Here is a 23,570-nt window from a genome sequence, read left to right as displayed (position 1 = left end):
ACTTTATTTGGAGACTCTGAGACTGAAAACACGGCAACCCTGCTAATGTATTTTCTCCCTATCTTTGCACGGAGAGTTTGTCTTGATGTAGAGGTGGACTCTCAGGGTAGGGTGGGATATCCCCTCCATTTTGGCCTCAACTTGAGAGCTTTTTTTGAGCTTGGGAGTTGATTTCAGAGAAAACCAGTGGCACCATCGTGTTTCTCGTGAACTTTTGCTTAAGAATCAACAATCAAATCGCAGTATCGCACATTCCTCACACATGCAACATCTCCATTTCCCCAGTAAATTCGCTTTTAATCGGAGGAGACTTGGCAACGTCTAAAGGCTCATACGGCGTTCTTCCTGAGGACGGCGGAATAAAAGGCGAGCCGACAACGAGGGCGGAGCCGCTGCTCCCGTAATACTCCATTACAAATACGGTGCACCCGCAAACGCGAACGCAATTAGGATCAAAACGAATATCAACATTGTATTTAGATGTTTGGTGCGTTGTAGAGCTGTGAAGTTGTTTAGTTGTTTGGTTATTTACTCTGCTTCATTTTCTCATCGGTGGCAGCTCGGCTCCGCTCCCTTCTCTCTTCTGTTCGGTTATTTCTGTTTCTGTTTGCGGCCGTCGCGAGTCGCATCGTGCCGCTTGCTCCTGTTCTCTTCTTCACGGTTCGGTTTCCGAGGCCATCGTTGCCCGATCCCGAGAGATTCCCCCGGTTTTATCACACCAATCTCAATGCATGAATGTAAAGTACGTACACTGAAAAAAGAAGTTACGGGCTCTGTAGACATACTGTCGGTTCCGGGCACAGAGGCCGAAAGTTCCGGGTGCTGGAGCTGTGGCTTCGATTGCTCTGGGTGCTGCGCCCGGAATTGTCGGCCTCTGAGCCCGAAACGCGGACGGTATGTTTATACAGCCCGTAAGAATGGATTCCTCGGCCAGAGTTTTTTTCCCAGTGTATATGGGGAGAATACGGACGTGTCAAAATATGGAGCTCTCAGGGCCCAAATGGGAAGCCAACCTCCCAACGATCAAAATGTTGCTGCCAATCTTCAGATTCCAATATCTGACTAAGATGGCCAAGACTGATTATAAAAAAGCGATTTTCTGCAAAAATAAGTGAATTTATGCAAGAAGTAAGTCAAATAGTGCTTTCCAAACATCGTCGTAACAATTGTAAAAATAAATTTTTCTAGGTACTTTGAATTCATAGGTTGGCTGCACTTTTGGACCCTAGGAGCTTTATGACTTAAATTCAAAATTACCGACATATCCGTACTCCTCTCATATAGGTACTCAATTTTAAGGCGGCTGCGCGATTTTTGCCACACAGGAAACCAAAGGACGAACATGAAGGCCTAGATACACACGGCGATCAATCGCCGCGAGTGAGAGACGGAAGCCAATGGAGAGCCTTGATTTCGATACATCGACGTCAATGGATCGAAATCAAGGGAGATTAAGCGTGTCTACGAATGTTCCCCTCCGCGCCAGTCTCCTCGGAACATGTTTTACCAAAGGGAAAGCGGTTATATTTACGCCATAACAGTTTGCCTTCAATTTTTAGTGTATGCAAGACGAGCTCTCACGTGGTCGAATAGTGGTATTTTCTTGAAATGGCGTTCTCGGAGCCCATTTGAAACATAGGTTCCTACCAAATTGAAGAAGGTTACTTTAACGCCATAACAGTTCGCCTTCAATTTTTAGAGTATGCAAGACGAGCTCCCACGAGGTCGAATAGTGGTATCATCCGTTTTTAACAGTTAAACGGTTTCTGTCGGCGTATTCGTTGCAAACACGATAACATAAGAAAACGATGAAAAAAGAAAAGAGAATGGAGGGAAAGAAAAATGTTTTCCAGATTTTTAAAAATGCGAAAAAAATTCAAAAATCCTCATTTTTGCGCAAAATGTTCAGGATTAAGCACAAACAAGGCAGTAGATCATTTCCGTATATGCTTTGGTATCCATGGTTCAATTTGAAGTGCACGACTGCACGGGCTAATCTGCCATGCAACGTAAAAACACCGTAAACGCCATTTTTTATGTTTTGGAAAGAATGTATCATAGCAAAAAAACTTGTGCACCTTTGGACAATGTTTTTCCAGAGTTCTCTCGCAAATACTATGGGTAAAGCAGTTTCTATTTTATACAGTTTTAAGTTCCAAAAAACAAGGGAAAATATTGATGGATTTACGGTGTTCTTGCTCAGCACGGCAGTAATGCCCCTTTTACCCTAGGACCGTCGCACTTGTTAAAATCATCGAGCAATGATATTGCTCTTTTATTTATTACCCAGTTTACCATGTACGTTCGGATTTCTCAATTGGACTACATTATGCAATTCTGAACAACATTTTTTAGCTCAGCTTAGAAACAACGTACGTGCCATCGCTTTCCTTATGTGCATAAGTGCTTTTACGGATGAGCCAAAAATTGTAGTTCCTAATTTCAAAATTAAGTCCAATTGAATAGGGATATACTGTATTCAGTCTGGCATTGTCGTCGCTGGCCCTGGCCGTGAACCAACGTGATGTGGCCCGGTTTAGTGCGGCCTCCATTTGGATTGCGGCTGCGGCTTTTGCTTACCCGCGTTCAAGACCTAAACCAATTTCGACACCCTCCTCCTCCTCTCGCCTCATTGTAATGTTGCACTTTACTTATATCTACCATTGGTAAGGAGGAAAATGAGTCTGAGAAGAATGAAATGGAATCTGTGCTTCGTTATCTCTCGTTTGACTTCAAAGACAATGACAATTGCTAGATCTAACGAGATTCATGACTCGGATTTGTGACGCTAGGAATGGGGTAGTTTTTAAAAATACATTCGAAGTTGCTCCCAAAACCTGATCTTTGATACTTTCGTTTGAGAGTTATTACCAAAATGGAAACTCAGACACAATATCTGGGGAGAAGATTTTGTTTTTGGTTTAAGGAAGCTTCAAAAGGTGGATCACGATTTTCTCATGGTAAGATATAAGTGAACATAGGTACGCTCTTCTCGAACCTTTTGACCAAAATGTAGATTTTTGTTCCCACCGCCAGATCTGTGGCGCGAGATTTGAATTTCAACAATTTTACCATCTTGGTTCAAAACAAATTTGACGTCTGCTACTGAAAAGAATGAACAATGAGCCACTTCACTTGAAGCACATGAATCCTGCATGAATCTAGCATTCCTAACGGTTTCTCTTTCACTAAATTTGTTCATTTTTGTTAACAGCAGATTGTCATATTTGCTTTCGACCAAGACTGCAAAATTGTTGCAAATCTTGCGTCATAATGTACTCTTGAAAACTTCCATGTTTTTTCTGCTCTTCACGAGGAAAACTCTGAAAATTTTAAGAAATGATATAGATTTGTCCTCATGCAAAAAAATAAAATGGAAGCGGACATTTTTAAACATCGCAAACGAGATACGTGGTTCAGAAGTTTCGCCGTTGGTATAGTTGCTTTTGCTTGAAATGAGTCCATTTGTCGAGCGATTATTGCTCGGTTGGAGCAACAATAGCGCGAAGATAGCCATAGCCCAAAGCACGACACTGCGGACTGAGCTGCTGTATTAAGGAAAAACGCCGTATTTGCAGTTGAATGTTGCCAAATTGCCTCTCAGCAAATATTTATTTTGGAAAACATTATGAATATTTTTCATTGAATTTTTCAGACGCTTTAGATTAAATTATGAACAATATTCTCTGAAAAATCGGAAGAAAAATATCCACGAGTTTTCTGGAAAATTCGTGATTTGTCGAAAAATATTTGGCAACGTCTGCAAGCTCATACGGCGTTTTTCCTTAGCACGGCAGTGTAGCATCTCGTTGCCCCGAGCACTCGATTCCCGGCACAGCTTGTTCGAATCCCGATCGGCACATTGGCACTAAAATTTAAGCCACCGGAGCCTGGAATACAAATACCTCAAATATGGAATGCATTCGAGGAAGATAAGCCGCTGGTACGACAAACCAACGGTCGTGGAGCCTGTCCAAGTCACACGCACACAGCCGCGCCGGCACTCACACAGCCGCGCGAAGAGTAAAACAATTCCGGAGAGGACCTAACCTCTAAGATTTGAATAGATTATGCTCCCTCTCTTGCGCGAGGAATCTTTTACAATATCAAACTGATCCTCCGGCTCCCTCCTCCGCATCGCAGATGAATGCGATTAATAAGACTTATAATTTCTTTGGCTTGTACCTGTTTCTCTGCTCCTATCTTTTGTTCCATTTCTCTTCGACGTATTTTTCCGCGCTCCTTTCCATTTTCGGAGCTCTGATCAACATTGAATATCTCCGCGAAACGGCATGAGCTTCCAACTCTACCTCGCCATGAATTATAAAATCAAACCTACTTTGGGAGCATTCGCCTTCCTTGCGAGAGCAAAGAGTCCCAGCTTTGACCTTTATCAAACTTTTTACCGGTCGGTGCTTTTCTATCAGTATTACGCTGTTAAAAATCTCTCGGAAAACCCGGAGTGAAATGCGGAGTGATCCAGGATGTAGAGTGAAAAATACCCCTCCGAGAACACTGTTACAAATCCATAGTTTACTCAGAACGAATGGTCGGCTCGAATGGTAAATCCGGAGCGCATAACGTGCCCAAGTCGATACGATCATCGTTTCATGTTCTAAATTCCGTGCTATTCATCAGGATTTTTCGGTGAAAATTTCGCACTTCAACGTCAAAATTAGTTTTTTCGAAGAATAGGAAAAAAAACAAAAACAGGCGAGGAATCCAAACAAATGACGACTCATTAAAGTATGTCAGAAGAAACTCTTCGTATCATGCTCAAGTATCTAATTTTTTGCGATTGTGAGGGCCCCAAAATGTTAATACATATAAATAATGTATTTCTCAGAAAATGATAATATCACGATAAAAATTAGTAGGTAATGGCCTCTTCATCGGCACAACGGAAACATTATAATTAAGTTAAAGTGAAAGAGAAACAAGGATACTAAACGAATTTTGTTATAACGCCTGGATGCAACTATTCGAACTCCATGGATATCCGCGTTGCATACGCACGGGATTGAAGGCGCTTCAACTTCAGACACTAGCCGCCTCGCGAGCGGCGCTCAGTGCTCACAATCAGTAGAGCAAGCTCACAAGAGGAGTCATACGCAATCTAAAAACATCGAAAGCTCATATCGATACTAATACGGAAAGGGAGGGGAGAGGGTCCTCTTGGACCCCTCTTAAGCTATACACCCATGGATATTAACATGGGCATCCACACATCCCCTCAATTGTGAGAATGATACACGATACCTCCAACAACTGTGTAATATCGATGAAACCTTTGGAATTACTCTATTTGCGCTGCTGACGATGGTTCATTGTACTCGACACTAATTAGAAAGTAGCTCTAACATGTTAATACCCTCCCTCCAATGGTTACTTACGAGCTCAACATTTTTCTAAGTTTATACAATACAGCAATATAGCACGGCGATATTTGGATTATTTCAGCATGAATATATAACCATTGGTGAAAAATCATAATGCAAGTTTACGGCTCCTGCTGTCTTTCGAACAGCCCCTACAATTCATAATTACTCACTTTGAGTGTATCGTAAATTTTTGTCCGAGTATTATCTCATAGTCTTAAACGGTAATTCTTCCTCACTACTGCCTCATTGTGTGGCATTTCTGCTTCCTCATTGCAACCATACCGCATAAGTATACCTGTGGTCTTGTCTGTGTTCGAGATAAAAAACCTCTTTGGGGTTTTATCTAACAAGCTCTGAGGATGGTGGTTGGTGTAGTGCACTCGGGAGTAACGAAGATGAACGGGGTAATGAAATGGGGGAAGGATGGTTGCGCAAGCGCAAGCGCGACAAGCTTTGATTTAAATAGCCTCAGAATCAGCGGTTGCAGGCCGCGGGCAGCAGGGAAGGCTAAAGGCTAGGCAAGAAATAAGTCATTTTGTTATCTGCATTTCATGTGTGTGCGCACGTAAAATGAGCGGAAGATGCACTACTGATTTCACACGTGCAGACTGCGGACACGCTGCAGTTAGCATATCGGCTAGGTGTTGTCATTTTTGTCCGCTTTAAGTGGGCAGAGTCGAGCAACGTAGGCTTCCCAGATCTCGGCGTGATTTCTCGATCTAATTAGGACGCAAACCTTCGGTGACTCACAACCTGGTTAAAGCAGACACTTTTCCTTAGGTCAGAAAGCCCTTTTTCTGACTGTAAACCCACACTGGAAAAAAAAAAAAAAACCACATTGTATCTAGAGTCCAGACTCTTAAAAACATCGACAAGAAAAAAGACTCTTGATTCAATCAGATTCAAGCTTAAATCTAAGAACCAAGCCTCTTAATTTGAGCGGATTTCCTTTTGATTTAAGCTTAAATCTGATTGAATCAAGAGTCCATTTTCTTGTCAATGTTTTCAAGAGTCTGGACTCTAGATCCAATGTGTTTTTTTTTCCAGTGCAGATGTTCTCGAATTACACTGAAAAATAGCGAGGTACAGACTACAGATATCAAAAATGGTTTCAATTTGTCTCCATCGGTTAGGGTTTCCCAAAAAGAATTTACATTTTTCCCAAAAAAATCGGGTTCTTTTGGACGAATTCAATTTTGACCAGGTGTGCGATTGAGCACCAGCTGGGAAATATTGGATCCAGAAGATAAAAATACGTAGGTATACATGAAATTTATACCCGAGAATATTCCACGTTGATGTTTCTGATATCGAGGTTTTACTGGTGACATGTCACACATCGCGCATAATGTCACAATGTAAAATTGATCATGTTTTTAGCGTCTAAAAGGACACAAAAATTTTCTTCTCAGATGTTTGATGATGTATTGCTATCAGCCCTCAGTGCTTGCTGCAATTGGATCGGAAATGACCTCAGTTTTTCGCTGCAGATCCATGCACCAAGCAAAGCTGATATAGGACGTTGAGAGAGGTAAAAATTATGTATCTACGGTCAAAGACTCAAAATGTTTTATATGCATCTGGCAGCAAGACTCGTCCTCGCCTAGAGGCGACTAACGAAATTCGCGTTGAGCAGTTCGCTCAGAAAGTTCGCCAATTCCTCAAAGCAGCAAATCTTCAGCCCTATCGTGAGCATGACGGAGGAGAATTGACCACACAGAGAAACTTTGACAACTTGATGAGCTTTTGGCTCACGGTCGCAAAATATGTCATCTTCACAGGGTGATCCAAGGTTACTGCAGGAGCGTGTTCTACGGGCCAAGTCAAACGTTTGCTATGAAATTTTCTTCCAAAAAAGCTTTGCAAGGTGGCTGAAGCTCTCCAAGTTCTGGGAAATAAATATTTTTTCCTGAATTTTGACAACGGTAACTCACCGATTCTCGTGAAAATTGGCATGCACACATAATTTGATACACTAAATTCATAAAAGGTATTAGAAAATCAAAATCTCCTTATAAAAAGGAGTTTCGGGAGATTCGCAAAATACCACCTTTATACGCCGTAAAATCAAGTTATTGGCCTTTTCAAGGCCAACCCCCCTTCCCCCCGTTAACGCGCTTTGACTGAGATTTTGATTTTCTAATGCCACTAATTAAATGATTTGTATTTTGCAACACTACAATTTCTGGCTCATACGTAAAAACACTCATGTGGTTAGGGAAACTGGTGGTGCATACGTTGTTTCTCAACTGATCCTGAAATAGTTGTTCCCAATTGCAAAATGTACTCCAATTCAGAGTATCAAATGATGGGTACATACCAATTCTCATGAGATTCGGTGCATTACGTTGCCAAAACGCAGGAAAAACAATTTATTTCTCAGAACTTTGAGAGGGGGCTGAGACCCCCTTAAAAAGTATTTTTGGAAAACACTTCATTGAAGAATAAAGTTTTATTCAGACTCGTAATAATTCTCCTGCAGTTCGGCGGTCTAACCTTGGGGCACAATTTGTGTGCAACTGGACAACACCGGGTTAAGTTACTCAACTTGATGTGTTCAAAGGCAGTCGGCTTGGTGTGTACTACCTTGCTAAGGAATAACACCACATAAGCATTTGAATGTTGCCAAATTCCCCCGACAAAATGATTATTTTTGAGGAGGATTATACTTATTTTTCACTTAATTTTTCAGATACTTCGGATAAAATCGCGAACAAAATTCTCCGAAATATCGAAGGGATAATATGCACAAGTTTCCCTGAAAATTCGTATTTTACCCAGAGAAATGTGGCAATGTCCAACTGCTCATACGGCATTTTTCCTAGCAGGGGAGTGTACTTGGGTTGATTCGGCTGCAGTTGCGGCTACTTAGTTGCAAAAATTCCAGTGTCATTGTGACGTTATAACCTCGCGCTGAAGCTGCTGCCTTGCGCGTCCCCTCAGCTGCACGCCGCTCGCTGCTTATGAACTGGGTGACGTTATCTTTGAAATATGGCCGTGGCAAATGTCACCATGGTGCTCCATGCAGGATCCAGGATGCTGGATTAAAAGCTCGGATAGCACACCCGGCGCAGCCACGACGATGCCAAGCCTCGCCTCCGCCCGAGCCGCCATCGAATTCCACCAGGAATCCTGAATTCCTCACTCGATTCGGCAAATCCCCGGGAAGAAACAAACGGTGAGCGCACTTTATCTGAAACAGTGCCGCTTAGAACCAAAGCCCATGACTTATGGTCCTGCAGGGTCTTATGGCGAAAATTCTTCATACGCTCTGCCCTATAGGAACACCACGCAGAGACACCTGATATCTACCGTCCGCAAGACCGTTCGGTGCGACATCCGCGATGACCACCCTTTTTTAGATTCGTTTCCGTCCACCGCGCTGCGCCACTGTTGCGATTTACGCGTTTAGCCCCGCACTGGAATTGCTGGGACATAGTATATCCGAACAGAACCTTATTTCCTTTCACCAGAAATCAAAGAAAAGCGAGAAGTTATCATTTCTGTTGTTGACTTCATCGGCCAAAATCGGTAAGAAAAAGTTTTACAAAATTTCAAAAAAAAAAAAAGCGAGAAGCTTTGACACGTGTTTAAAAAGCTCATAGTTGTGAATGATATTTTAATGTGAAAAGTTCAAGTTTTTCCACAAACAAACAATTGCCTTTCCTACAAAAAATACATCTCATACCGTTCGGCAATACTTTTGAAATAAATCGTCACTCTCTTATCCAAGGCGGCTCTTTCGGTGTATGCAGGCTAATTTTTACTTGCCTCTTTAGATCCCGAGATGAACACTAACTAACTAACTAACTAACTAACTAACTAACAAGTCGCTTTTATAGCGCTTCTGTGCGCACTGTGACACCCAACCGCCACTGATAGCGATCCTGCCAGAGCTCCTCTAGCAGATCGCATCTCCTCATTTCCTGCCTTATTCCCTCAATCCACGATTTGGCAGGGCCACCTCTACGCTTTCTGAACAAACGACCTCTACGGCCGTTGAAACAAAGCCGTTGAAAGAACTCGAGTAATTTTTAAATTTTCCGGGGAGGATCCCGAAACACTCCTGAGGTTCTGAGAAATTTCCTCCGAACCTTAATTTTGGGACCAATAGAGTCCTTTAGATCCCGTCTCGATGTGATGTCTCTCTGTGTTTTCCAGAATCTCTTTGATGAGGTCCTATCTACCCTCAACGAGAAATTCCTAGTCATATCTATCTTTATTTCACTTCTTTTCAATGCCCTTATCTCTTTGCGAAACTTTGTTGAAACTTCCTATTGGTAGAGCTGGGTTTTATAACTCCAAAAAATTAGAAACCTTTGTGTCGATTGTATAATTAACGGTTTCAAGCAAGAGGGGAAAAAAATAGAAATTTAAAAATTCTACGAATTATTCCAGAAGTTCAAATATGGACTGACTTTATTTCTACGGAAAAATTTAAGGTTTGGATTGCAGGTGTGACACAATGGGATTATAATCATCACAGTTGGACGTATTTCTACCAAACAGACCTATGTGGAGGTGAGAAAGATGGGGTGTGCTCTATAAATCTGCATAAGAAGCAATGTAAAAGTGGGCGTGGTTCCTTTTGAAGAATTGGAAAAGCGGGATATTGCATTCTATCAAACAGACCTATGTGTCAACTGGATGCGGGAGTCATGAGCCGCGGGCAGGGCAAGAAAGCGTTGTGGACAGGGCTCATGAGTTAAAGCGTCCCAACGACGTTGCCCTCGTTCCGCTCCCGCTCCCTCATTGCCGCTGACGTCACTGGCGCTTTATTATTCTCATTCACTCTTACGCAAGAGAACTAACGAGCACACCCCATATTTCTCACTTCCACATAGGTCTGTTTGGTAGAAATACGTCCAGTTGTCCTGACCGACCGAACGCCATGAAAAACTAATTAAATTTTATATTCCTCTCACGTGTGACGATTTCACAGCGCACTTCCAAGATCGAATGTGATCGTAAAATTTTTGTTGAAAACGACCGCTTTATTAGTTAAACTAGTTATTTTCAGTAAGTTGACTGAAAACCAAAAACAATGAATTTTCAGCCATTAAGTTCATGTGAACTTGAAAGATTTTATCTAGTCAATATAACTGTAAGTCGCTTTATGGTTTGGAGTCATGAAAACAGATGACCTTGGTATCTACTTCACGTTTAACTCTGCTAAAATAAAAGAGCGGCTTGATATTTCCAGACAGTAGTCTTTGGGATAAGAAATCCTTGACCACGTGGTTCTCTAATTCGTCCTCATAATGATCACCGTTCAGTTTTCAGGTGTTTTGCTGGTCGTTGCCCTCTATTTCGGAGCCACCGGGGCCAGAGCCAATTATGGATATGGATATGGATCCTCTGGATACGGATCTTCTTCTACCAGTAAAAGCAGTAACCAGTGTTGGAACTATGAATCATGTCAAGTTAACACCTGTCCAGTAAGTTTTTTCACTCATCCAAGTACCACAGATTGCAACTATACAGACAAATTATTGATGCAACATTTGAGTGTTGTGTATGTTGCCTATCTACTAATTGAAGGAACTACTTTTATTGAAAATTCTGATAAAATTGAAATAAGTTGCATTTCCTTTTTGCATTGCAAATTGCCTATCTCCTTGATACGTTAAGCTCATCTTGTCGATCGTTTAAAATCCACAGCTATGGACTAATGTTGCAAAAATTTTGCGATTTCATGGAAAAAATTTGCAATTTTATTGCACTATATCGCTCTCTCATGTCCATTTTTTGCTACTTGGGTAACAGGAATGCTTATTTTCTTCAGATCTGACACAAATTTTGACACTCACATTTACGATTGTTGCTTTTAGTGGACGAGAAGACGGTATTATGCAGTATTTGTATCCCCGGTGACAGCGAATAACTTCTGGGGCAATGGTAACTCGTGTGGCGTTTTCAGTAAGTTACCCGATCATTATCAATTTTTTTGGAGTGCTTACAACTGTCACAAAAAATCCAGTTAAAATGTTTAATTTTTTTTAAAACAATTTATCGAGGCCTAAACACCCGTGGATCTCATAAAAGCCTCTCTTTTGCCTCTTTTACACGGGATCGCTAAGGGTCCTCTCACCCAACATTAAATGTTCTGATAGAAAATGTCCAAGGAAGAATTTTATTGGCTGTTCAAATGCAAATTTTTAAAGCCAAGCTCCTTAGTAAAGCTTGATTCTAGACTCTGTCTTTTTATTCTATTTATTTATTTTTTCCCCCGAAACAAACTCTCCTTCTTATTTTATGATCATGAAGAGTCGTACTTTCATAGTTTGGAAACAATTCGACTAAAATATTCTGGATCTGCCGAAGTGCGAGTCTTAACTATTTTGAGCCCAATTTTGAGCCCTTAAATTCAAAACTGAAATATACTTTTCATCACCCTCCAATATTCTAGGGAGCCAATTTTTCTGGAAGAATATACAGTATTGACCTTTTTTCCAGTGTTCAGAATTTTCTCAAACGTACCATGATGAAATTTTAGTGTATCTTAAGCCGATGAGCCCTAATAAAATATCCGTTTCCCCCTAAAATATGTTAGAACCTGTCAAAAAAAGTACCCCATTTTAGTCTCTGTAATTGTTTAGTATGTTACATCCTATTTCAAAACATGTTTTTCTCTGTGTAGATCAATGTACAGATACTGGTTGTGGCTGTGTTGGTGTAGATGTTTACAGTGTCAACGACAAATACATAGAGGGATCCTTTTTCTCTTATGACAAATCGTAAGTTCATAACGGGTTTTTTTTATAAATGACTAAACCGATTTTTATCTTGGCTAGCGGAGCAAGTAATATTATCAAAAGCAGAAGTACATTCGACGGTGAAACTACCAAACCACGTATCTCGTTTGCGGTGTTTAAAAATCTACGCTCACATTTTATTTTTTTGAAGTAGACCAAATCAATATCATCCCTCGAAATTTTCACAAAATTTTCTTCGCACAAAAAGGAAAAATCACAGAAATTTTCTAGACTGGACGTTAAGTAGTTTTTCATTTAAAAAATAAAGTATGACAGGAAGTCTGCGACGTCGCAAACCGAGATACGTGGTTTGGTAGTTTCACCGTCGATATTCTTACAATGTGTAAGCTCTGCTAATATTTGGAAAAGACGAGAACCATAAAATGAGGTGATTGCCTAGTCCAATTTTTCAATGCGTACGTTTAAATTTTCAATGAAAATTGCGCTCCCGTTCATTGCATTTCTATACGACATTTAAAAATTCAAGAAAAGTCAAACTTTTTAAAATTTAAAATCGAAATCATCGGAATTTGTATTTTGGCATTGCATCTGTATTGATTAATAAGTGCACTGTCAAACCGTCTTATTTCGTATTTTTTAGTTTGATTACGTTTTTGGACTTATGTTAGAAGAGTGCTACACTCTCTAAACTTTTGGGCAGTGGCCAATTCAGGTCATCCATTTTATTTACCAACAATCCTGAATCTCAAAAAAACAATTCAGGAACATTATGAAATTGACAGGTCAACTTAGCTCCATATCATCTCTTTCATCCTTTACCAGGGCCGGATTTACCTACGTGCCGCCCATGGGCCGCCTGTATTTTGCCGCCCCCTCCTTATTCGTTTTGAAACATCAATGAAAACCATCAAGTGAACGTGCCGAAGGGGGGGGGGGGTGCATGAGACGCGTTTAGTCGTGTTGGGCACATATTTTGTGAAAGTCGTGCAAAATTGCACGGAACTTTGCACGAAAGTTAAGTTCCGTAAACGTATCTCCATGTGGACAAGGCCTTCCATTTAAAGAAATGAACGAAAAAATTATGATGGAACAAACATAAATGTGGTTTAATAATTTCATCTTCCGCCGCCGCTCCGCGCTAACCGCACAATGTTTGGCACAATGCGTAAAGTATTCCTTCAGTCTTGTAGGCGCTATGCGTTTCACGTCGATCGCTGCTGACCGCACCGTGTTGGACGCAATGCGTGAAGTATTCATGCAGTCTTTTAGGCGCTAATATGTGTTACATGCCGCCGCGCCGCGGGCTTCTCCTTTTCTTCTCAAGTCTTCATCATCATCGCTTTCTGCACCGCGCCGCTCCAGGCCAAAGTGCGTGTTTGGTTTCTCTCTTAACTCGACTAATTAAAGGTGCTGTCTCTCGTATCACCGAAAGACGACAAAATTAGAAATTACTGTATTCTCAGGAGATGAAAGATTTTGCCGCCTTTTCTCTTTTTCCGAATCCGATTTTTTTAAATACCTATAATTTAAAAAAATTGCAAAATTTGCCGCCATGGGCCGCGGCCCATGTGGCCACCCCCTAAATCCGGCCCTGCCCTTTACTCACTGCTAGTACACCGATTCGAAACCCTATGAGTGCATACAACCCGACGTATGGAAACTGATTCGGTTCAAATTGGTGTGATATTCCTGACAGAAATGAATGTAACATTCTCATTGAACTATTATTTCCTCTTCAAACTTTTTTGATTTTTCCTTTAAAATCCCTCATGCACAAAATTAGCAGTCTCGGTTCCCCCTTTATTCGCCAGAATTTGTATTCAAACTTTGGTCTTTGCAGCGGTTTTAAATTATAATAGTTTGAATACTTAGGAAAACAATCCAGTACATGCGCAGTTTCAGTGGTACCATCTCAGGAAAATCTGGTTATTCAGATGTTGTCTTCACATTCAGTCAAGGTAAGTAAGCACGAGTTCATGTAATCAATTTTGATTTTAATTTGAAAGAATGGAACTTCAAGGAGCTCTTGAAATTGGCAGCCCCCATGCAGATAATTCTAAAAATTGAAAATCAAATTTTCAACCAATGTGATTTGTATTAATACGGTCTTGAGAAAAATGAGAGTTCCCCATGGCGGAGGACATTTGCCAGATAAATAAAGGGGGTGAGAGTAAGATGGGCTCGATTGAGAAGCAACGTTGCAAAGTTTCATTAGACGAAATACATTTTTATCAACAATGAAAATCAATGAATGATAGAATCAGCTTAACTACATCAGACGTTGCTTAGTTTTCACTGATGTTCGATTTTCTTTAAATAGAAATCTAACCATCAGTGAAACATTAAATTTTTCGAGTATATTTTTCACAGTCTAAGATAAGGTAAACCCACAGAAAGTTTATAGGCATTAAATATTCCAGATTTCTGTTGGAATATTAATCATGAGAGGAAATTGCTAACATGAAACGCAGTTCGACTGATACCGCTTCAACTTTTTAAGAATTGCAAGAAAGGATTATTTATTTTATTAAATTAAGATGACAAAAGGAGATGAATAGTAAAGTAAGTTTATTTTTCAATTGGTTTAAATGCGAATTAGATCTAGAAATAGATTCTAAATCCGAATTATAGAAACATCTTTTATTTTGCAAAAAGTTTTCCTGAAAATTCGTATTTGATCTCAAAGTAACAAATCCCACAATAATTGATGAGGTGTTGAGTATCACTCCATCAAATTATACCCTCAGCCGTGACTTAAAAGTTGTATGTTCGGTGTAAGCTTTGCTCTGGTTTTTCACCTTCATTGATATTTTTTCTTCATCTTGGGGCACCACAGAGGTGACATGGACCGTTCCCGCCCACACTGTAAAGAATTGCGAAGAAAAGTCAGTTTCGACTTACGTGGTACCTGCCCAAAGTGTCCAAAAGAAAGCCGGTTAGTTTTTCTTACTTTTTCCTTTCATCCTACACATTTTCATAAATGAGTTTTGAAAAGTATTACAAAAACTTATCATAAAGACTTACTGCTAATAAATATAAGGCATTGCAATTGTGGATTGAACATGCCTCTGCGTGCGAGTGGACGTCTAAATGTAACAAAAATATCATTATTTTCTGGAACTTGTTTTAAAAGTTTTGTTATTTAGATAGACATTATAGTTAAGACTTATAATTTTTGAGGTATATTTTCTACAAGAGGCAGCTATAATGGGCAATTACTTTTTTTATGAATATCTCAAGGTAGCAGCTTTTATTACTGAGATAACATAACTATAGCTATCTTTATGTTATGCTAAAATCCTATTTTAGATGAGTGTCTGATAAAACATTATCTGCAGACAAGCCGACAAAATGGAGGGACAGAGTTATTCACATTTACTACAGTTGCTAATAATCTCAAAGAATTATAGAAGTGGCGAAAATAGCAACTATAAGAGTCTTCATCGACAAACACTCCGCAATTGCCATCTTGAAATTGGATGTTTGAAAAGACTGATTGAGGTTCATAATTCATCAAAAATGTTTTCTGATCATGAAAATATTGCAAAATTACGTAAGAGGAGCAAAAATGATCTGCCTCTCATCATTTACAAGTCAATAACCTGGTATTTTTAGACCTACGCATTAGATATTTTTATTATTGAATGTATTATCTTGGAACTTTGTATTATCGAATTTCTTCTGTTCACAAAATGTTATAGTTAATGTTCAGGTGAAGGCTATTCACATTGCTGTTGCGGACAAGTACAGGATTTTAGTTTTCTGTGGTGACTTGAAAGGAATCAATGGTAATTACATTTCGGCAATTCTTTCACTACTAACCACCCCCTCCCCTTATCCAAATGCATGCTCCCAAGAATCCCATTATTTTGTATTCAATCTTTCACCTCTCTTCATTAAAAGGGCACAGAGAAAAAACCTTCGATCGCATAAACTAGAGTTATTCCATCAAACTGAGACCATTCTCCCACAAGAAAAACGAAAGTTACAACTTAAGCGAACCCGGGACCTCAGTCTTGCAAACCGCGAACGTTCATGGGTGATTTCACGATAATAGGAATAGTCGTGTCGCCGTGGGTTATGAACGACATAGGGCAAAACGATTGAAAACCAAATTAATTAATCAATAGGAATGATGCCCCTGAACCTATCCATGCTAAAAAATATGATGAATTATTATTATATTTAATAATATGAGACTTTAAAGGCCGAAAATGTCCGGTCGGTTACGCGTCGCCAACCCCGATTTTGAAGCAAAAGAGCAATTTGCGGTAACATATCAGTACTGATCATGAACTCTTTGGCAATATTTGCTGAAAAGAGACTCTAGTGTTCAAGAAAATTGCCAAATTGAACTGAAATGTTTATTATTGAGCGAGAAAAGTCATAAGAAAGAGGTGTCGCCACATTTGGCAACAAATTTTTGCAGTTGTATTAAGTGCAGTGTTTATCTCGCCAGATGGAGTCAGGAGTTTCAAAACTGCCATCAAATTGTTCGCTGAAGTCTTCTTGACAAAACCATTACTGATAAGTCAGTTTTTTTTTACAATGAAAACTTAAATTATTATGAAAACCAGTGATTTTTACGTGTGTAGCACTAATTCCTCACTACGCAAAAACCTCAATTTAATAGTATTAAACTAAAACGAAGTCTCCAAAGTTTAGAAAACTTTTAAGGCAGTATTAATTCCACCTCATAACTCAAGAATTGCCAAGTTTCATCTTTTGTATCATCTTTAATCTCACATTTTTGAGTGTCGGTTACGCTGTGTCTGTTACGTAACCGACACAATTTGGCAGGGCCGCTATGTTTGCGTGGACCTCCAGCAGTCCCGCGGAAAGCGCTGATACCTGATTCAATGGCTTGTTTATCAATCACTTTAACTTTGCACTGAATCAAAATAGAGCGTGCCAAAGCTGGATAAAGGAAGTTTAATACCTTTAGAATGAGGTAATGAAATCCTGTTAAAATTGGTGCACTTTTATTTCTCAGGTATTTCACATTTTAACTATTCCTGTTATCGTGAAATCACCCTCATAGATATTATTCTTTTCACGGAGAATGAAATTTACGATTTTAGAATTTTCAAAATAGTTTGATAAAGCATTCTTATATTATAAAACCATTATTTTAAAAATCATTCTTTTTTCATCAGAGTCAGCCATCTAAAAAACATTTTTACTCAAGTATAACTTTCAATATTCTAAAAATCTGGAACCGTTCAAAAAATCTAAAAGGCAGCCCTCCTCTACCAAGGAAACAAGTTGTATGAACACTGCGACGGTGTCAAATTTCATTTGAAGAATATGAATATTCCAGCATTCTAATGAATATTTTTCTAAGAATTTTTCAGAAATTTTCTCTGCAGTCATCTCAAATTTATAGGAAAATTTGAAAATGAAATTGTTTTTAACTTTCCTAAAAATGAAAGTTTTAGTGGAAAAAATCTGGGGCCGTGCTTGAATTTTCGTACGACATTCTTCCACAGCACAGTAGAACTGCAATGCAGCATTAGCAGAATGTTCAGTAAAATAGATAATAGTTTATAGTTTTTGAGCGCCCGTTTTTCCTTGTTTTTTCAAGTGAGATAATTCTACATAAGTGAAAGAATTAGTATGACTGATCGTAAAATCCTCTAGTCATCAGCCAAAACTATGAATGTAATACTTTCTGCGGAGTCTGAGCCAGTTAAGATTTTTACATAAGAAATCAATTTCGATCGTGGCTATCATGCATCGCGCAATATTTTAATCTTTCAAATCCCTGTAGTTGGTTAACAAACTGTAGTTTCATCTTTTGTCGGCAGGTAACAAGCCATTTGCAGTTGTTTTAACGACCATGCCAATGCCTGGGCAAGCCACGTGGAAATTGATTAATGCAGATTTGCGGAAATATAAGTTTGAACCTCGCAGCATGGTGTTCATATCCCAGAGCAAGTGCGTCTATCCACCATTCGAATGGTGCGCAAAGCAATCTCCATCAAGTTCGGGATACGGTTACGGTTACTCTTATTACAAGTAAAAAAACTTGCAATTATTTTTTTCAATTGTTTTTTTCGGAAAAAAATGTTGTTTTTGGAGCTTCTTATATTATAATAATAAATAACTTATAACGTGAATGCTTAAAATTAGTTATGGAAAAAAATACTCATCAGAGTTCAATTTTTTGGCGAAAATGTTTTACCTTAATTTTCCCGCAGAATTGTTTGAACGTGATACTATTCTACCAACCTGTCAATTGGATTTCATTTTGCAAAACTAGGAACCGGAAGAATTGCGATGATGCTAAGATTGTGCATTTTTATCCTTTGCAATAAAATTACTGAAACCATGATAAAATATGAAATTTAAATTGTAATTTTGTTCTAAATTTACAGTTTTTAGCTAGTAAAATAGAAATTGTTAGTGGATAATCAGAATTTTCTTCCAAGACAAAAGAAGCTGCACAATTTAAGCAAAATTGCAATGCTTCCGGTTCCTTTTTGCCTTTTCCTTAATTTTACTCATCAATCTAGATAACTCTCGACCGCCATCTTGGTCATCATTTTGATCGGAATTCGATGAAAATTTGAGCGTGTAACCAGGCCATTAGAAAATTTTTAGGAAAATAATTTGACCAATAATTTGGCAGATAATACACATGAATAATATGAGTTGAACCTCAACAATAATCGCGGCGGTGGAATTATGGCAAAAGAAACGGGAGTGCATTTTGCTGACTTCGACGAAGTAACTTTATTTAAAAATCTTTGATAGCAGATGACGCATATGAAACTGACGCATTTTTTTTGGTACGGTTGATTCAATCTCCGCGGCATAACCGCAGAGGAAGTAAAGGAGTACGCGATAATTATAACTTCCGGATTACATGCGGACAAAACTTAAGCGAAACCCAACGAAATGGAGTGTGCGCTACTGTGTAAAGTTAATCCTATTTGTAAACCATTTGTGAGGAAGGCAGGGGGACACAAGAGCTACTGAATACGATTTTATTGGTGCACACTAAGGACCTAGGGATGATTTGCATCCATGATAAATCAGAGACTAACTGCTCGGGTCAAAACTATTATGGTAGATCGGCACCGTCGGGACGTCTTTGCCAAGTTATGCATTTTTGAAACTTTTCAATCAACGCACCGTCCTTCATTATTGATCGAGCATATGAAAGATTTTCCAAAATACTTGATCCACGAAATGATTAATTTCAAAATTTAACGCAATTGTGTCCAACTCTGGAAAAAAAGCCGCTTGGATCCAGAGTCCCGACTCTTAATAACATTGACAAGAAAAAAAACTCTTGATTCAATCCGATTTTTCCTTGAATTGAAGAGCCAAGCCTCTTGATTTAGGCGTATTTCCTTTTGATTCAAGCAAAATGTCCGATTAAATCAAGCGTATTTTTTCTTGTCAATGCCTTTAAAAGTCTGGACTCTAGATCCAAGCGATTTTTTTTTTCTAGTGAAAACCATTCCGCCAACCTGAAAAGAGGTACTTTGCTCAAAACCTGATGATTTTTGAACTTGCGCGCAATTTTTTTTTTAATCTTGATTCGAGCTGAATTTCTCCAGAAATAAGAAGAAAAAGGCTTGGATCAAGCGAAAAAGTAGCTTAAATTAAGCAGCATCAGCCTTGATTCAAGAAAAATGATATTTTGGCGGCAAATTTAAGATGCTTTTTTCTTTGTGAAAGCAGAATAGCCACCATGAGTCCTCAATATGAATATATGAGGACTTACATGTAACAATGGTGGATGTGAAAAATGACCTTTTCAAAACACGTTTAAAAAACTGTTTTGGTATCGAGAACATTTTGAGAAAATACTCGAGATGTGATCTTCGAGATCTGTGCTTTATGCCAAAGCCAAACGTATTAAAGTTTTGTGTGACCAAAACAGTTTTTTAAGCGTGTTTCGAAAAGGTCATTTTTTACATCCGCCATTGTTACATATAAGGCCTCATATGGTGGTTAATTTAGTCCTCAAAACAAATCAACAGACAACATTTCGAAATCAAATCATCTGGCAACACTCAACAGTAATATGACGATAATTAATGGGTTTTGAGGGAAAGCCAAGGCATATGCATTTCTGCCTTCCAATTGAGGGCCGATCCGAGCGCACAGGCGGTTTTTTTTCGAGCCCTGTAATCTCTCGGGTAGATCTTGTAATCTCGTCGGTCACACTTTTGATCGCGCGAATGAGGGTCGGGGGTCGTGGATCGTCCTCCAGGTCGCGGCGGGGTTCTCCCATCTCCCCTTATTCGGTGGGCCCAATATTTGGGCCCAATCTGATTTGCCGTCACCTTCCTCTCGGTGTTGATTTGTGCCCGGAACCAATTACTCCTCTATTGTTGCTATCACTCATTTATTGCTATTGTTCGATGTGTTATAGTGGGTTTTGGCTGATTTTCATATTTTCATTCGCGTAACTCCATCTCGGCCTGATGCATCCTCTCCATGAGGTCGTTTAACTACATTTACTGGTATTCGATTATTGTATCCTGCCCCCCTCTGCTTATAATGTGACGTAATTAATCCTCGGTAACGACTGAAGGCCGAGCAACCGTAAAGTTTGACAACATGATTCTTAACGGCGTGCTATACTGTTACAACTTGTTTGGGATACCATTGGGGTTGATGATTTTCCATTGGGTTTTTTTTTTCTTTTTCTTTTTTCCCCCACATTGCATTATAACAGCTTGAAATACTCATAAAAGCTCGCAGTCTAAGACATCGCTATTTGGTCACTAAAATGGTAAATATGATTTCGTAACGCTTTCAAGCTCCATATTTTGGTGTGCATTAACAGCGGTGCCTCTCTAACTTTCTTAACCTTGCGTTAAAGTCTCCGACGATACAAAGATTGGGCTTTGTACAGCACCTGCACAAAGCATCCAGGGCATGCATCCTGATAATATAGCACCGAAAAACATGTTTGTTTTAAAAACGTTTTATTTTGATCTTTGAGAAATACATTTTTTGCGAGACCAGAGGCACAACCCTAACCACTTCGCGGCCCAAACCTCCGAAATGCCTCCTATAGTTACTCCTATATGATTATATGTTGTAGAAAAAGCTAATTAAAAAGTATTTTAATACAATCCTATAAGACAACTCAGGTATTCTTAGAACTTGGCAATAAATCCTTTTTATATTTACTTTCAAAGATAAGAATGATGCATCTAAATTTTTTGTTTTTATTTTTCAAAAAAAAAAAAAAAAAAAATTAAAGCAAAAATTTTTAAATATGAAAAAAATATTTGAATTTGCTTTAAAAGCACTTTAAACTTTTTTTTGATGCGTATCGGAAATGATAATAAAATGATAATAAAAAAAAATGACTCTGAAACATTTTAAAAACACTCAAATACATAAAGCCGCTTTCACAGCGCAGCCTCCCGCTCTGCGACGCCCAACCGCCATTGCCCCCTATATATCCTCCCAAAGATCCTTAGGCAAATGACTCCTCCTGATCTCCTCCTCCACTTCTCGCACTCACAATCAAAATGCCAAAAACGCAGAAACACCACATAAATTATTTCCTCAAAAGTTTCAAAGTCATCATTTCTAGATGTTTCGGTTTTTTTTACCGTTTAAAGAAATCGCCTCAAAAACATTTTATTGAATTCAGAGATATCTCAAAATCATATTTCAAGCAGCATTGTGCTACCGGGAATGTCCCACTATCCCGCTCTCTTTTTCCCGGTGCGCATGCGCCTTTTTCATTTCCCCCCTCTTTTTTTATATTTCATAGCGTGGTTCCATTTTATCATTGTGCAAGTCGGAAGACGCGACCGCACACCGCACACTGGCGCGGGAAGGCACGACGAGACCACCCACATGTGTATCAAAACCCTGGGTTTTAGTGCTCACTTGTATTCACCGTTTAGTGTTTACCGCATGCCCATTAGGTGCCCCACAGTAGCAGAGCAAGGATTTACAACTTTACCGTCCACTCGAGCCGGAATATGTATATTCCACTATTATTTACTTAGGACGTAATACCTCCAATAATTCCGCTCCTCTCGCCTTCATCTAGCTCAGCCAGGAAGCAACGAAGTGTAGGGCCTAGGGATGACGATATTCGAGAGAAAAATCGATAGTCGATATTCAAGAAAAAAATCGATTGTCGATATCGGTAAAAAATCGACTCTTTCTATCGACAAAATACCGATTTTCGATATGGACAAAATTCGATTGAGAGAATCGATTTTATTTCTTTTAAAAATCGATGCGATTTAAAAATTGGCGGCAAAATAACCGATTTTTTGTTGCATATTTCTGGGTTTGAAATATCCATTCTGCCTTTAGATCTACCTCAAAAATCGATGCGATTTTTTCAATTTCTTTTTCGGCATCGAATACAGTTTTTTATTTTATTTTTGGAATCGGAATGATGAAAAACTGCCAACGTGGATTTCAAAATTTGGCCAAAATTTGACACAAATTGTTCGATTTTAATCTTTCGCAGGTTTGAAAATTCGCTAATGACTTTAAATTTCCTTTAAAATCGATGCGATTTTCCGATTTTTTGCGCCAGATAATGAATGTTTGAAAGTAATCATAATGCATTACCAACCCGATAAGCGAAGTCCATCGAGCAGTGAAGGTGAAGCAAATCCGTATAATAAACTCGGATAATCAGTGCAAAATTAACTATAGTAAGTATAAAAGTATGATTTCAATATTTCCCGTGTGAATCCTTGACAGTTGTATGATGAAAAAAGTTTAAGACTGTGTGTTTCAGTTTGCAGTGTGTTCGCAAGTGATCAGTAAAATTAACGATGGCAGTAATATCAAATTAAAATTAAGAATCCATCATGATAATGTTCAAGGGCGGGATACGGTAGGAACCAAATTCAATAAATGTTGATTTGAAACTGTTCAAACATCGTGACAACAAAGTAAAACCGTCTAGTCCAATTTGACGTCTTTCACACTACACACGGTCTTAACCGCCGACAACTTCCTCAAGCCAGAAGTCATGAATGATGGATCAAGGATCAACGCTGCGTGGCAAATTAACTAAGTCACCGTGATGTTTGCACAAAATAAGAAAAGAGCTTTAGCGTCTCGAAAAACGTTCGGTGTTCGAACAAATCTTTGCGGAGGTCTCAATAAAAGGGACAAAGATCCCGGAAGATTAAATGATTAAGGACGTTTTACGACTTTGGAATCGGTCTGGTTTTTCAGTCCGCAGGGATTGCTGGCTGCCGGACCATTATTCGGATCAGACAAATATGATTTTTCTGCCAACAATGGGAGAAAAATAGAGCTGGTCGGGGGACCACTGATCGTTAACAAGACTGCCGTGCTAAGAAAGAACGCCGTATAAGTCTTCAGACGCTGCCGATTTTTTTTTGATAAAATATGAACTTTTCGAAAAACCTGTGAGTAATCTTCCTCATAATTTCTGCAGAGTTTTATTCGTAATTAGATCTAAATTATCTTAGAATTGTGAGAAAAAATATTCAGG

General features: G+C 39.1%; 1 protein-coding gene across 2 annotated transcripts in view; it reads left to right on the top strand.

The window, feature by feature from the left end:
• Window positions 1-10,571: 10,571 nt before the first annotated feature.
• LOC109029709 (uncharacterized) overlaps window positions 10,572-23,570 on the top strand; it is a 42,939-nt gene continuing 29,940 nt past the window's right edge. Inside the window, exons 1-7 of one of the 2 annotated variants that reach the window (XM_072297409.1) lie at window positions 10,572-10,819; window positions 11,213-11,300; window positions 12,022-12,118; window positions 13,970-14,055; window positions 14,934-15,032; window positions 15,799-15,885; window positions 17,905-18,146. In XM_072297409.1, the coding sequence (XP_072153510.1) occupies window positions 10,643-10,819; window positions 11,213-11,300; window positions 12,022-12,118; window positions 13,970-14,055; window positions 14,934-15,032; window positions 15,799-15,885; window positions 17,905-18,119 (849 nt within the window). In that variant the 5' untranslated portion in view covers window positions 10,572-10,642 and the 3' untranslated portion in view covers window positions 18,120-18,146. Of the gene's footprint in view, window positions 10,820-11,212; window positions 11,301-12,021; window positions 12,119-13,969; window positions 14,056-14,933; window positions 15,033-15,798; window positions 15,886-17,904; window positions 18,180-23,570 lie in introns of those variants that run through there. The other variant, XM_019040295.2, reaches the window with a different exon arrangement.

The sequence above is a fragment of the Bemisia tabaci genome, chromosome 2 (genome assembly GCF_918797505.1).
Source record: "Bemisia tabaci chromosome 2, PGI_BMITA_v3".
Lineage (NCBI taxonomy): Eukaryota > Metazoa > Arthropoda > Insecta > Hemiptera > Aleyrodidae > Bemisia > Bemisia tabaci.
The sequence above is the reverse complement of the archived record's forward strand: the minus strand, read 5'-3'. Positions and strand labels throughout refer to the sequence as shown.